We start from the raw sequence: 15,979 nt of genomic DNA, 5'->3' as shown, positions 1-15,979 counted from the left end.
GCGTACGTCTGGTACACACACCAGCGCATCCCGCGCGTATACGCTACTATGACTGTTTAAAATATACTATGTACACGCACACGTATGCGTGTATTCGCGCGTATACAGGACGAGCCCACTATCACACTATCACGGTGTAATATACCTATGTTTCGTCCATGTTATAATATCCGTGTGTGCGTGCGTGTGCGCGTGTATTGTAAGATATATATGTGCGTATGTATATGTTACGTATATAATATACATTGAATAAGAACGCCGCGCGCTCTTGTGCGTCCGTGTGTGTATGTGTGTGCAGTGTATTTACGTTGCATTTTTTCGTTTTTTTTTTCTCCCCGTCATTATAATACGCTGGCATTGGCGCAGAGGATAATATTCAAAATCATTTTTCGTTCTTTTTCGTTTTACACGAGAACTCGTGCACATACTGCTACGTCGGCCATATTGTTGCCATTTTACCCGTTTCCGGATCATATTGTTTCAGGTACGAACATTAATCCGTTTTCTCGCGCCCGTCCCTAGCTGTTGACGGCACAAGATATTCTCCGGTCGGGGCCCCCTCATACGATATTTTGACCAAGATGTTAAAATATTCGTGATGTGTTAATCTGCGGCGGTCGGACGGATTTCGTCCCTACTGTCAGCCGCCGTCGTTCGCTCGCGCCTTCGAAGGTCTCATCACGCAAACTTTTGACGTTCGGAGGTCGACGATATCGACATCATAATCCTCACTTTTCGCACGTCGTCGAATTCGGTTCCCGGAAAGACGGCGAAGATGACCATGGTCGATTGTGATGGTGTCGACGATCCCGTCGACCGCGCGCGTTTGTTAGGTTATGTTTGCTTTGTTGTCACTCGATATATTTTCATATTTGTGTGCGAGCCAATGGAGTGTGTGTGTGTGTATGTGTTATTATTCCGCTGCGCTTCTCTGCTGTATATTATCGGTCGCTGCTGTTTACATCTGTATTTATACGTGTTTCTGAACGTCCAGCACGATTTTTTCATCTCGGCTAGTCATCTCCGCCGCTGAAAGTTTGTTTTCCGTCTGCTGTCATCGTTGCTGTTTCGCTGTCGCAGCTACACCGCATTACAAAAAGGTTAGACCGTGGGGACTAAGCTTTGATTTTCTCGCCGTACTCGCATCAATTTTTATTTTATTTTTTTGAATTTTTCGGACTGGTTCCTTTCTGTCCCTCACGTTCATCACGTCATCGACCGTTGGTCCGTCCACGCTGTCGCACGTAGTGGAGTAGACAAGCTACGAGTCAAAAAAAAAAAAAAAAAAACTGGTCGTTTTTTTCCTGTTCTTTTTATCGCTATCATTATCTTCGTATTATTTACACTCATTATACATTCATATTAACGATCGCATTGTATGGTTACGCGCTGCGCTCGCGCCCTTGTATGTAAGCTTTTCTTATTGACCTGTGAAAACGATATCAACAGGTTCAGTATGTGTGTTTCACAAACTTATAATTAATATTCGAATCCCTTTTTTTTGTTCCAGTGCATTCATACTAACTTTTTTTTAAAAAAAAAGTTGAAATCATGACGGACTCCATAAAGTTTGGTCCAGAGTGGTAAGCACGCATTGGCTGTAAACATATATTTACCTTTACCTATTTTTGTTTTTACATTTTCTTAATTGACACTGTGGTCAGTTAGATGTTCTTTTTTCTCCTATTCTTTCAATATACGATTGTCATAAAGTGATTCAATGTTTCATTGATAGCATAGAGCCATTTTAACTTACTAGGCTGGAATTCTTATTTGTGCTTTAATTTTCAATAAAATGTAATTACTTTTTCCAACAATCATTTATAGTCTATTACTATTCTTTACCTATATTACTCTTTAAACTATTCTTATCATATAGACGTCATCATTCCAAAACTATATCACTGAAAATCTATTCAAGATAAAAAGCCAGTAGTTCAACTGTTATAACAAATATTTTTGTGCAAATAAGAATTCTTAGGACATTTTGTTATTTAATTATAGGAAATAAAAATCGACTTGTCAATATTTTAACATATTCAGCATTGTTAATAAAATGATCTAGTATCTATTTTTATTTATTTAAATTAATCTATTTAAATAAATATATATATATTTATTATCAAGCTTAATTTAATTTTTAAAACCTAAACATCAATTATTCTTTAGATTAAGTTTTTTTTATGTTTTTTTTTTTTTTATTATGTTTAGATTGTTACTTCATTAATTAAATATATTTATAAGATTAATACAATTAGGATAAATAATATTATACATTTTTTTTTGTGTTCTTGCAAATTTGTGCTAATAACGAATTTGTGCATTAAAGATAGTTCCAAAGTGGAGAAGCACTTGTCATGGAAAAAATTATAGGGAATCGAATATGTTAAGATATCATTAAAATATATATTGAAGAAATATTTACTAAGATGGAATAACTACTTATAAAAAAAATATGGCTGGTTCATTTTTAGGATGTACATCACCAATGTGTAGTTTGAAAATTATATACGTGTAAAGAAGAATCAGATTTAAATTAATATAGTGATAGATTATTAACAAAACTCAATTTAATTTATCTTTACTTCCAATTGAAACTTAACCATTAAAGTGATTTTTGTTTCAAATTTAAAATACATATTTTTAAGGATTTAAGTTAAAATTAAGAAGAACCTCATACTCTCCAAAAATATTTTGGATTACATAATTATTATATTTATATTGTGTATTGACACTTAAAATATGGGTACATATTATATTTAAAAATAATGTAGGAAATAAAAAATAGTTTTTCACTTATACCTTTTATTAAGTATAGTAGGTTTTAATGTCTTATTATTTTAATTTCTGTTCATAATATCTGAATGTTATACTTACAAGTTTTAAGTTGACTAAATATTAAAGTTACTCAATACTCTACCTTCATTGTAATATTTGTTAAATTAATAAATATTTAGGTTATTGTAATTAGTTTGATAAATTAATTTACATCAAATGCACCAACCATAGAAATTTACTTTCAAATTACCTTTTGTTAAAAATGTAATGTTAATAGAATTTAATATATTTTTATCATCAGGGAGTCAATAGTATATTTTAATATTTAATACAAAGCACTTAATTTATATATACTTGAACATTTTTAATTAAATAAAACAATTATTTGAAAATAAAATAAAAAAATGTCATACACTTATTGATTTATTTAAACGATTAAGTAATAAATGTATTTTCTATTGAATCTATTATATAGTTATAAATTATTTGTTATTTAGATTCTGTATATGTGTATATAAATTTTAAAATTAATGTAAAATGTATGTCTTATTTATTTTATATTAGGTTAAGGAACATGTCTCAAGGTATATCTAAGCCACAGCTTGCTGAACATCGTTATGGTCGAGAAGAGATGTTAGCCTTATTTGATATCTCATCATGTAATCTTCCTCCAGAATCTCTGAAAGAATTGTCTATGGTGTTCAGTGAAAAGCCTCAAACTCCATTGTCTTTACAACAAATGTCTGAAGAAGAAACTGTATGTTTTATATATTCAATATATAAATAGCCTTATTATTAATTAAATATTAAATTATCTTATTGTTTCAGAGACTTTGGAATCGAGGTATAAACAGTGACACTATAGTCAGAGCATCTGTACGAACAACTACTGGTAGAGGTACTGCTAATATCGAAGTTCGTGCTAGTAGTACTAGTGCAAGAGGAAGAGGTGGTCGTGGTGGTTATTATTATAATACTACACGACCTGGTTATGAGGAAGGACCAGAAGGTGGAGGCTCACCAATGAACCGAGGTCCTCATAGACCATTTGAGAGACTTAATTCGGTAAAATATTTAATTACTAATAAAGATATATTCTTTGTTCATTTTTATACTTTCTCCTGAAAGATAGTCCTCTAAAATAAAACATTTAGTATTGTGTATACATGTTCTGAAACCACTTCTTGGTCTAATTTTTGAATAAGAGATTTAACAAAGAAATAAAAATGAATCAATCATGGGATTGTCAGAACTCAGTTTGCTTGATAAAAATTGTTTCTCTTGTGAAGGAGTATAATTAAATGAACTTTGTTAATAGTTATGTATTTTAGATATTTTAGATATTATTAGTATACTTGTACTTTGAATTTTTAGAATGAAAGAAATATGAATCGAAATGGAGAATATACAAATGATTGGAGAGGAAGAGATGAATCCAATTGGTGGAGAAAAAATAGAGGTGGTGCACATCAAGGTCAATCTGAAGATTCTAATGGTCGCTGGGGACGAACTCGTTCTGATTCTTATAACAATGATAGATGGCCTGCTGGACGACCGACATTAAAATATGATGAAGATGAAGGATGGGATCGTGGTGAATCAAGGTGGTCTAATAATTCTAGTGGTCATGAACGAAGAAAACTTGATTGGGGAGAAAATTTGCCTGAATGGTATTTTATTTTGACTTGGTAATAAAGCTTCATATTTGTCAATTTTATTATTTTAGGGCTGTTGAAAATCCTGCTGAAAAAGGTGGAAGTTTTGATTCATCTGGCGCTTTTCACGATAATCATTATGAAGAAGAACACCGCTATAATATGGGAAATGAACAGTCACGAGAAGTATGATAATTTAATTAATATGTGTAAATAGAAAATTTGCTATTTTAATTTAATTTTAATTTAAGAAGGAGCAAGATTATGAAGAAGAGCACGAAAATGATACTAGTATTAATAATATAGAAAGCTCAAACATATCACCTGTTGAAGAAAAACAGCAACATAATGGACAAGAAAAAGATGGTAAGAAATATATACATATATATGACATGCTACATATTTTAAAACATCAATTAAACCTGTTAGAATAAAGATATTGGTTTTAAGTCTATTCTTGTAGTTTAATTATTCATTTGTATAATTTTAAAAGCAACACCATGTTAGTACAACAGTTTTAAATAAAGTATAGTAATATGTATAATGTAATCTTATCTAAAATAATTGTAGCTTTCTTGTATTACCCAACAAACTATTGTGCATGTGTGTTAGTGTTAAAATTATAAGCATAGGCTTAAAATTCAAAGCTAATTTTTTTCATTAAATAGTTTTTATATATTCAATTTATAAATAAATAAATTATAACAGATTACTACTTAAGAAAAAGAACACTTCTTGGTGGTATTTTGTTTAACTATGTTTAAATTTGTCATAATAACTGACTGATAAAATGTTTCTAATTTATTGAAAATCAGTTGAACCAAATTTTTTACTGTAATTTATGGATAAAAATATAATCTATATTACTCGATACAAATGTTTTCAAGTAAATATACAAATTACATTTTATAGTTAATAAAAAAATTATTCGTCATAGCTTATCAATTTTATATAATTTAAATTTGATTTTGTATAATAATTAAGCATTGAATGAAATCACTTTTTAATTAATCATAACATTACATAGTGTTTAACCATCTTATCAATCTTTTATTTGTAATACTTTAGAAGTTGTATCATCTTCAATATCTACTTCACCATCTCAAAATGAAGAATTAATTACTTCACCTGAACATTTTAAAACTATGAGGCAACAGCACCAACATAAAATAAACACCCAAAATACTAAAGAAGCATTTATTCAAAATGAAAAAGTTATGATAAATCATCCTGAACCAGTTAGAATTCAACAAGCTCCAGATATTCCAGTTATACACAGCAAAAGTAGTCCAGCAATTTCACTTATGTCTGATTGCCAACCAAATAAAATAGAAAATATTCAAAACTTAAGAGAGATACCTGGTGTAGAAAGTCATATTGACAATTCTAATATTAATCCCATTCATCGATCTACAAGTTAGTACCATATTATTCAAATAAATGATGAAAGATTTTATTAGCTCTATAGATTGTATAACCTATTAATTAATTTTTTTATTATTATTATGATTATTATTACTATTAGTCGTTTTGCACTAATTTCTATAGTTATAATGTTTAATTAATGCAAGGAATTATTTTTTCATTCTATTATATATGTTACGGGCAAAGTAAGAATTCGGGCATTGTCCCAGGCATTGTATACAGTGCCCAATTATATGTGGACACTGTAGGTTAAATATTAAATATATTATAAATCAAATAAAATACCTTAATGAGTACTTAAATAATCATAAAATAAATAAATTAAATAGACCCTACAAATATTAGTTGCCTTTTAGTAGTTTTTAAATCTATTATCCAGTATGGTAGCTAAAGAAATTATTACTAAAGAATTAATATTTTTATCTAAAAGTGGTTTGACATGAATAAGATGAATATATTTATTAAATTATAGTTATTTTAATTACTTATTATTATAATTTTAATATTTTACCTTTATTTATCATCACATGTGGAACTTTTATGGCACTTTTCAGGAATTTCAAAGGATACCAGATTTTTTACATAATGCATTGCAATTACATCTATTGTACCCTTGGCTACCCAAATTAGAACCTTTTTTCGCAAAGAAATGTTTACAGGTAGTACCTCATTGATTTGAATAAACACCTCTCTGCATATTATGTCTGCCATCTTAGGTTATAATTTCATATAAATTATCTTTAGCTGTAAAAAAATTATTAATATAAAAATTATTTTATAATTTTAACATTAATTATCAGAAAGTATTACTCCTATAAATCTTTGGTGTAATCACATATTGCCCAATCCACATCAGGAAATTTTATTTTAACTTTTTTTCAGGAAAAAATGATCTTCAAACAAATCATTTGTTTTCTTAGCCTTGGAGTTTAAAATTATCAGCAGCTTTTATTCAATTTAAAGATATTGATTCTATTCTCAATTTTATTTGATTGTTTTAATTGTTTGTAGTCTTCATCAGAAAAATTTTTTTTGTACGGTCTATTATTTCCATCATTTTTTTCATCTTTCTCATTTATGTTTATGATGAAAGCTCTGCAACCCAGAGAATCTATGACCTCTTCTGATTATTAAGTAGAAATTAATAAATCTGTTGGAATTATGGTTGATTTCAAGCCAACTTTATTAGGTATTCTGAAAATAGCTTCATGCAGTGAATGTTAAAATCATGGTAAAAACTGATTCTCCATAAATTGAACGAGTCTAAGAATTATAAACTTCATAAAGTAATCTTGATCTATAATTATAAGCTTAAAATAACCATCAGGCTTTCATATATATTAAATAAAATTGTCAGCAAGAGTTTAATTCTGATGAAAGTATAGGTTTTACAACTAAAACTTTTTGACACTGGTCACATAAATTTAAAAATATCATTATAGTCTTCTTTATTATATTTTTTATATTTCAAAATCAATTCATACTCCATACGGTTTCTACCTTCATGTCCCACAGATACACGTGTTTCATTAAGAAGTTGAAATAATTGTTAACATAATATTTAATCAAATTACCTTCAGGTACTTTTATTTTCCATTTTGCATTAGAATATAGTTAAAAACATTGATCAAAAAATAAAACCGGAATGCATTAATAACTACGTGGTGAAAACATCGAGTAGGAGTTTTATTATTAGATAATGAAATATTATCTAGATTATAGTGTTATGCAAATGTGCAATATAGTATGTAGACTACAATTGTATGTGTTATGTATATGTAGTATATTGAATATACTATTTGATCACTTTATTGTTGAGATTACAGATCAAATATGTTATCGGCAGCTATTGTCGCATACATTGTGTGCTATTAGATTTTAATTTGTAAGTTGTGTTGTAAACGAATAAAATATGTAAGAATAGTTTTGTACTGTTATTGTTATGTATAAATACTATTCAATATAAAAGTGCCTAGCACACTGCAGTATTAAATTCGCTTAGCACACTTGAATCTGGGCAAGGTATACTTTTCATAGGCAAATGCTTGGTCAAAGTATGAAAAATTTAAATCTTAAAATTATCATTTTTAAATTGCCCAAAATATTCGAGCTTAGTGCACAGTGCCCAGTTTCCTACTTCGCCCCTAAATATATATTGTTAAATTAGTTATTTGTATTAAAAATGATTTTACAAAATTATAATAGGTTTAAATGCCAATGCTAATCATCGAATCGATACAATGGATGCTGAGGCAGAATCCATGGTATCTAGATTAACCAGTGATAATTTTAAAATTGGACCATCGTCGCATCCTCCACTTGCACCTCTTACTAATAATAAATGGTATTATAGAGATCCACAAGGCGAAGTTCAAGGTAAATAATATTTGACAAGATTTTTGATTGTTCTTAAAAACAACTTGAATTTCTTAGGTCCTTTCTTGACTACTGAAATGGCAGAATGGTATAGTCTGGGCTATTTTCATGATAACATGTTGATGGTGAAAAGAGCTGGCGATGAACACTTTTATTCCTTAGGTGATCTTGTGCGATTAAAAGGAAATGTACCATTTTCTGACACTCCGTTTTCGGTATATTTTTTTAATTATATTTTTTAAATATTTATAATTACTTATATTACAATATTTTTAGGAACAAGATGTTAAAATTAGTGCTCGTATAGGAATACAGCCACCTCCTCCTCCTCCTCCACATAACCCTTTCACTATGAATGAATCATTAGTTCTGCAACAGCATCAACAACACTATCAATATAGACAATTATTTATAAAGTAAGTTCTTAACCATATAAGAATACATTTTGATTTCTGTAAAAAGAAATCAATAAATTAAATCTTTAAAGCACATGGTATTGTAAAAATGGCTTAGACACTCATAAAAAATTATTATTATTTTTTTTTTTTTCAGGCAAAGAGAAATAGCTATACAAAGTGCAGTTCATCAACTATCACAATCTGAAAGGTGGAGTACTCTGTCACCTATTGAACAACAACAGGTAATTAATAGTATAGTTATGTATAAACAATGTGTATACATAAATTTTTTTCTCATTTTTTAACTTATGAATTTTTAAATCTAGTTGATAATGCATCATATTCGGAATGTTGAAGCAAATACAACAATTCCTCCAATGTATACAACTCCCATTCTTCCTCAACCACAGCCTCAACCAAACTTACACCCTATGAATCCTTCAAATAATAATTTAATGGTTATGTTATCTCATATGCAACAGCAGCAGCAGCAGCAACAGCAACAACAACAACAACAACAACATTTTAATCATGTAGGAAACTAATTTTTTATATGTAATTATTAAATTAATAATAATTTGAATTTTAGCAAATTGATCCAAAACATAATATTCATGCTGTGCCACCTTCTCAGCCAATGGCCCAACAACTGGATCCATTACATTCTTTAGTACAAAGTATGGGGGGTTTAAAAACATCTACATCACCACCAGCAAATGTTCCTCATCACCATCAAAGTTCCAATGTTATTCGACCAAATAGTGTTCAGCCAGAAAACAATCCTATATCAGATTTATTAAGGCAATTAGGAGCACCTCAAGATAAACCTCTTAAAGTAATATTTTAACTAAACTACTTTTTTTTAATATTATTATTTATGTTATATTAATTATCAGGTAGAAAACAGTGTATGGGGTATGGATTTCCCAGGTCCAGACAAACCTAAAATCAATGGTCTTATTGGAATGAGTGGCTGGCAAACTGGTCCCCCAGTTGATCCTACTCAACAAATACCAGGTGTTTTATGGGGTTCAGCAGAGTATACTAAAATTATTGGAGCTGACCATAAAGCAATTGTAAGAAATTGATAACTGCTTAATTGAAAACTAATTACTTCAATATATTTATGTCATTAAATTAGTTTATTTCTGCATTTAATTTTATGTTAAATGTTTTGTGCAGGAAGAAACAATTAAAGAAGAAGCAAGACGAAGTCAAGAAGCTAGAAAACAAGAAATGTAATTATTTTTAATTTTTATTTAATAATACATATATATTTTATAAATAAAATTTCTAATCTTTTTTATAGAAAACAAAATGAACAGTTAAGAAAAAGAGAGGCTGAGAAAGCCAGGATGCAAAAAGAGTTAAAAAAAAAGCAAGAATTGGAAAAAGCTAATAAATTAGAAGAAGAAAAAAAGAAGGTTTGCAGCATATTTTTATAATTTGAAAATTATAAATGTTCTACATGTTTGAAATTTATGAATGTAAATTATAATTTCAGGAGGAAGCTCTTAGGTTAAAAGAGCACGAAAAAAAGCTAAAAGAAGATGCAGAAAAAAAAAGAATTGAAAAGAAGAAGTTAGAAGAAGAACAAGCAAAAAAACGTGAGCATGATAAAAAAGTTAAAGAGGAGAAAGAAAAAAGACTGTTAGAAGAAAAACGACTACAAGAAGAAGAAAAGAAAAGGTTTATTTTATTTTATTTTATTTTAGAAATAAATATATATCTGTATTAATATGAAATTTATGTTTATTACATATACATGTATATGACATGTATACATCTATGCATTATAATAACTTGTAATTATTCTTATTGATTATGTTTAAAAAAAAAAAAATTGATTAGTAATGTATTTTCAGAAAAGCTGATTTGAAAAAAAAAGAAGAGCTAAAGAAAAAGGAGGAACAAAAAAAGAAAGAAGAATTAAAACGAAAAGAAGATGCTAAAAAAAATGATCAGAAAAAAAAAGATGATGATCAAAAGAAAAAACAAGATAACTCCAAGTCAAGTGCTGTTCCCATAGTCACTGAGCCACAAAAGGTATAGTGATTTGATATAATTTGGGGATGGAATGGCTGAGGAATTTCAGATAACAGTGCTAACATACACTGTTGCTGGTTCAAACCTTACTAGAGAGAAATATCATTAATCCCCTTATATAGAAGGCTATACAACAGTCTAAAGTGTCAATGTGCCACGTTATCTATACAGGAGTGCTATAGAATTTTTATAGGTCTAATAGTAAATTTATGGTTGTAGGGTGACCTGTACCAGGTTTAACTGTTGTTTTTCAACATCTGATATGCGTAGAATTTTTATGAAAATAATATAATTATTATCCTTGGTATTTAATTAGTTATATTGTTGTGTATTATATAGAAAAAGAAAAAAGAACCTCTAACAGTGGCACATAATGGTGTTGAAGGTGCATCAGCACCTTGGGCAGCAGCAGATCAAAAAAAACAAATGCAAGTTAAGTCAATGGCTGAGATTCAAGCAGAAGAACAAAAACGTGAACAGTTAATTAAACAAAAAGAACGTGAACGCACCGAAAGAGAGATATCCATGGTAGCAATTGAACAGGCAAAACAAGAAAAAGCAAGATCAGCTGTCAGAATGCAATCATGGTCAACTGTTATTGCTAAAAATGTTCCTCAGTCTACTCTTGTTGCTACTAATTCAGTTTGGGGATCAACCAATCAAATCAGTATGTGAATTTCATTTTAATTAAACACTTAATACTCATAAAACAAATACTACATTCTAGATAAATACTTTGCTTATTACTTTTGCTTAAATACGTATACACATCTTTTTTTTCGAGAAATTTATTAAAAGTGTTGTTTATATTCCTTCATAAATAAATATTTTAAAATTATATACAGACTTATACAATACTCAGATATTGCATTAGAATATTAAAATAAACATTAAAATGCACTTAAATATTATTTATATATTATTGCAGTGGTGGCCAAACTACGGCCCGTCATCATTTAATATCTGGCCCGCGAAATTCTTCTATATTACAGCACTTATTTGTATAACTGTAATATTTTGCATTTACGTAAAACAAAATTTAGAATTCATTTTTTTATGGGCCGCGATAAAAAAAAGTTGTTTTTTATGGCCCGAGGAAAAAAAAGTTTGGCCACCACTGTATTATTGAATTACAATTCTCAAATATTATGCTCTTAAGCTCGTTTCACATTATACGGTTTTGACCGTACGGCAAAAATCCGGACGGCGATAATATTTTAGTGGCGCAAAGAACAGCATATACGCTTTCATATTATACGTTCTCGGCAAAATACCGTCGCCGTGCCGTGTAACAACCGTCTACTGCTGCCACTACAGTGTACGGCAGCCGGACGGCGCGATAAGCTTAGTGACCAAATGATCCGGTTTTTGCCGTACAGTCAAGACTGTATGGTGTGAAACGAGCCTTATTATTAACTGTTTACATTTTTTTACCCATTTTTTTTTTTTTTTTTACATTACTGTTCAAATAAAAAAGGGTTTCTTTAACCTTAAAGGTTTCAATATTTCTCTCATATTGCAGGTAATGATAAACAACAGCCTCAGAAATCTAATAAAACACCGGCTGTTGTAGTCGGTAACAAAAATGTAAAAAATGTGGCAAAAACTGTCAATCAAACATTACAGCAAACTAATGCTATGAAGAAAGTTATTGAAAGTAGAGGTGAAAACAATAATTGCAATGATGAATTTAGCCAATGGTGTTGTAAACATTTAGCAACTCTTAATAAAAATACCATTGACAGTGAGTTTTAAACTACTAATTTTTAAGTTTAAAAACTTATAAACTGATAATAAATTATTTTTTTTAGTACCTACTTTTGTGACATTTTTGAAAGATGTAGAATCTGAGTTTGAAGTAAAGGATTACATTCAGAATTACCTGGGTGATAATAAAGAAGTGCGAGAGTTCATCAAACAATTCTTTGACAAACGTCTGAAAATACAAAATAAACAGAGGAGTTCTGATTTTGTTGAAATGAAAGTAAGCTTAAATTAATTTGCAAGTTATAATATTTTATGTTTAATATATATTTGTTAATTTTCTAATTTGGAATATTACAATAAAATATTTTAAATAAACTAGTATTGCTTATAAAATCCAAAATCTTAAAGTAAATGATTGTTAAGCTTATATTTTCTTTTTTTATCACAGTAGTCTAATGTATATAAAACATTCCATTTAAATGTTGTATCAACTATATGGCATTGTTTAGTAGAAGTTGCAAAAGGCCTTAATGGCCCATAAAGCAAAAAAAAAAAAGTATGGCATTGTCATTAATTTCTTCTATATATTTCTTTGTGTACTAGTATTAAAATTGGGAAATTCATAAATATTAATTTCTCCACATTCATATTTGTCATTTTCAACTAAGTCTCATTTACATGTGTTCTTTTTTGTATGGTTGCTTGATTTTTTTTTTTTTTTTTTTTATGCGATTTATAGTTCATCATTAATTCCATGAGAACGTTTTGCCTTTATTTTTTAACTCTTCCTTTGACTTTAGTGATTACGTTCTCTCTTTTTTTCTTCTTTCTACTAGTTTTTATAAAACATTTCCTTGACTGTATTTTGGCGATTTTATTTTGTATATAGAATGTCTAATGCCCTTTTTCATTTTTTTGCCCTCTGAGGAAGACCTATTTCATTAATAACATTTAAGTATTTTATTTTCATAGGTTTAAGACAATCTGTGATTATTCTGTGTTTCATTAGTACTGGTGTCTATTTTGTGTGCATAGAGTTCTTTCATGCAGAACACACATATTTTGTTGCCAGGAGACAGTGCCAGGTAGATATACACAGTATATTAGGGTCTGCTCTCCATTTAAATCCTACCAGTTTCTTTATAATTCCATTTCTCATACTACCCTTTTTTTTATGTATTTTCATAATATTTCCTATAAGAGTTTTATCCAAGATTACACACTGATATTTCGATTTGTTCAGATTGTTTCTTTATCATTTGATGTTTATCCTTCTGTTTGTTTATTTATTTCATTGATGGAATGTGCATATTTAGGTCTTATGGTGATTTTACTCTAAGTGATTTATTTTACAATATTTTTTTTAGCTTTTTAAGCATATTTTCTATTTTATTCTCAATAGTTTAAAAATGTTCTTGTGCCATTACCACTAGATTTTCCACATAGATAGAGTGTTCTGTTTGTTTCAAATGGGTTGATTATTTATTTATATATATATATATATATATATATATATTAAAGAAGTTTGGAGCTATTACACTCCCCTGAGGCAGGGTATTTTTTATTTCTTTATAATCCTCTATCTACTGTTCTTTCTTAAATACTGATGTAGAATCTGTGTGGTCTTTTAGTATCTACCTATCCATGATCTTTTGTTATGTTATGAAGGAGGTTAAGATTATTTGCGTTTGCCCAGCATTCTACCTTTTCTCCGTCTGTATTGATATCTGCTTATCCCCATCTTATATTTCTACAATTGAAATCTCCAATTACTACAATAATATTTTATCATCTAAAATGTCTAGGCTTTTCAAATATAAATGGTATGTTTGGGGAAAGTTCATATTCTTTTAAGTCTCACCATAAGATTTTCTAGTTATACGCTGATTATTTTAAAGTCTTTTCTTTTGTAACTACTGTTGACTTAATAAATATCTATGGTCTTAAGGAAACTGCACTTGCTTATTATTTGGCCTATCTGACACTAATCACATCCCTTCAACCTTTGATTTTTCATGAGTTGGTCTTTGTGCGTTTATTAAACACACAGGTTATCACATTTATTTTCTTTGCGTATCTTGGTTAAAATTATTTATTTTTATCTTGTTAGTCTCTCGATATTTGATGAGATCGTTATCAAAGACATTACTTTTCTTATTCGGATTATTCATTAAGCATAAGTAAATTGCTAAGTTGCAAAAAAGTCCATAAGATTGTTTAAGGTTCAAAGATTTTTAAAAATAAAAAAATATCACTATATAATTTAAATGTTTTAAGGACAGTAAGTACTAAGTTACTGTACTTAAAACATTTAAATTATAATTTACAATATATTTGTAGATAAATCAAGTATAAGATAGTTTAAGGTCAAAATTAAGCTGAACTAGTTAATTTATTATATATGTCTAATAAACAAATAAAAATACATTTTAGTTTGTAAAAACTGCCTGTGACCATTTTTTAAAATTAGACAAAATATATTGATTTTAATTTATTACTGAATACTTGAAATATTATTTGATATTGTAACAAGAATAAAATGGATTTGAAACCCATTTTCTTATTATTCCTCTATTTCCAATGGAAATCTAAAACTGAAATAAAACATTTTACTTAAAATCCCTATACGTGTTTGTTATAAACAAATAATGTACAGTGTTGGATATGTTACTTTTTTTGTTTAATTATGCGTAATAATTTATTTTTACATTCTGTCTGTCTATTTTTTTCATGTATCCTGTATACAAGTTATGTTCTTAGGTATACAAATCATATTTTAATTAAATAATAAAAATATTTTCCTTTGTATATTAATCAGTTTATGTTTGTACAACTGAATTCAGACATGTTGGTGAGTAAATATTAGTGGTAAAATGAAACAATTCTTTTAAATTTTATTATATTACATACAGAAATTTAATGTCAAATATATTTTTTAAATTTATTGAATTTATTCTCATAAATGTATGTTTATTATATAAAAATGTGTCTTGTGAATAAATTAAGTATTTTTATTCTTTTTTAGTAGGAAAATCAATGCAATGCACACATTTATTTATATAAAAGCTCTTTAATGAGTTCAGATAATGTTTAAATAATTTAGTCGTACATAGTTTAGTAATTTGTTTATTTTTATCAACAATTATTGATCTATTAAAACTAACTTATAGAAATTAACTAAATGGAATTTTATTTTATTTTTCAGAGTAAAAACAAAAAACGAAATAAAATGGTACCATTAGATAATAAAGTTCTTGGTTTCAATGTCGTTGGCTCTGAACGTATCAATGTTGGTGAACTTGATCTTGGCGAATAAGAGTGAACTCTTAAACAATAGCAAATCAGAATGTCATTTTATGTCATCTGTGTTTTTTGGAACGATTTAGGCCTTGAAAGTTTAAAGAAACAATCTTTATTTGAGTATTACATATATCCATGTTTCTTGTTGAATTTTTTTTTTTTTTGATAAATATATATATTTAAATTAATTAATTTCTTTTTATTATTATTTTTTAAATGTAAATAATAAAAAATTAATAATATTATTATTGTTAATTTTTTAGAGTTATGTTGTCTTAATTATTGTTGTACAGA

General features: G+C 28.3%; 1 protein-coding gene across 4 annotated transcripts; it reads left to right on the top strand.

Moving 5' to 3' along the window:
* The first annotated feature begins 209 nt into the window (after positions 1 to 209).
* LOC112680658 (GRB10-interacting GYF protein 2) lies at positions 210 to 15,873 on the top strand. 4 transcript variants are annotated; one of them, XM_025550820.1, is made up of 23 exons: positions 210 to 484; positions 1,511 to 1,583; positions 3,343 to 3,535; positions 3,607 to 3,843; positions 4,153 to 4,448; positions 4,505 to 4,619; positions 4,685 to 4,799; positions 5,502 to 5,849; positions 8,064 to 8,234; positions 8,292 to 8,449; positions 8,511 to 8,650; positions 8,787 to 8,874; positions 8,959 to 9,165; positions 9,222 to 9,467; positions 9,529 to 9,708; positions 9,815 to 9,870; positions 9,942 to 10,056; positions 10,137 to 10,321; positions 10,498 to 10,678; positions 11,018 to 11,345; positions 12,201 to 12,422; positions 12,490 to 12,662; positions 15,591 to 15,873. In XM_025550820.1, the coding sequence occupies exons 2-23, from the start codon at positions 1,552 to 1,554 to the stop codon at positions 15,699 to 15,701; spliced, it is 3,897 nt and encodes a 1,298-aa protein (XP_025406605.1). In that variant the 5' UTR covers positions 210 to 484; positions 1,511 to 1,551; the 3' UTR covers positions 15,702 to 15,873. The 4 variants fall into 4 exon arrangements, with proteins under 4 accessions (XP_025406605.1, XP_025406607.1, XP_025406606.1 ...); XM_025550822.1 differs by lacking the exon at positions 210 to 484 and adding an exon at positions 623 to 1,100 and having other exon boundaries at positions 4,153 to 4,382; XM_025550821.1 differs by lacking the exon at positions 210 to 484 and adding an exon at positions 623 to 1,100 and having other exon boundaries at positions 4,688 to 4,799.
* Positions 15,874 to 15,979: the final 106 nt, after the last annotated feature.

This window comes from Sipha flava, unplaced genomic scaffold, assembly GCF_003268045.1.
Source record: "Sipha flava isolate LNK unplaced genomic scaffold, YSA_version1 179_pilon_pilon, whole genome shotgun sequence".
NCBI lineage: Eukaryota > Metazoa > Arthropoda > Insecta > Hemiptera > Aphididae > Sipha > Sipha flava.
This window is presented reverse-complemented; position numbering and strand designations above follow the sequence as displayed.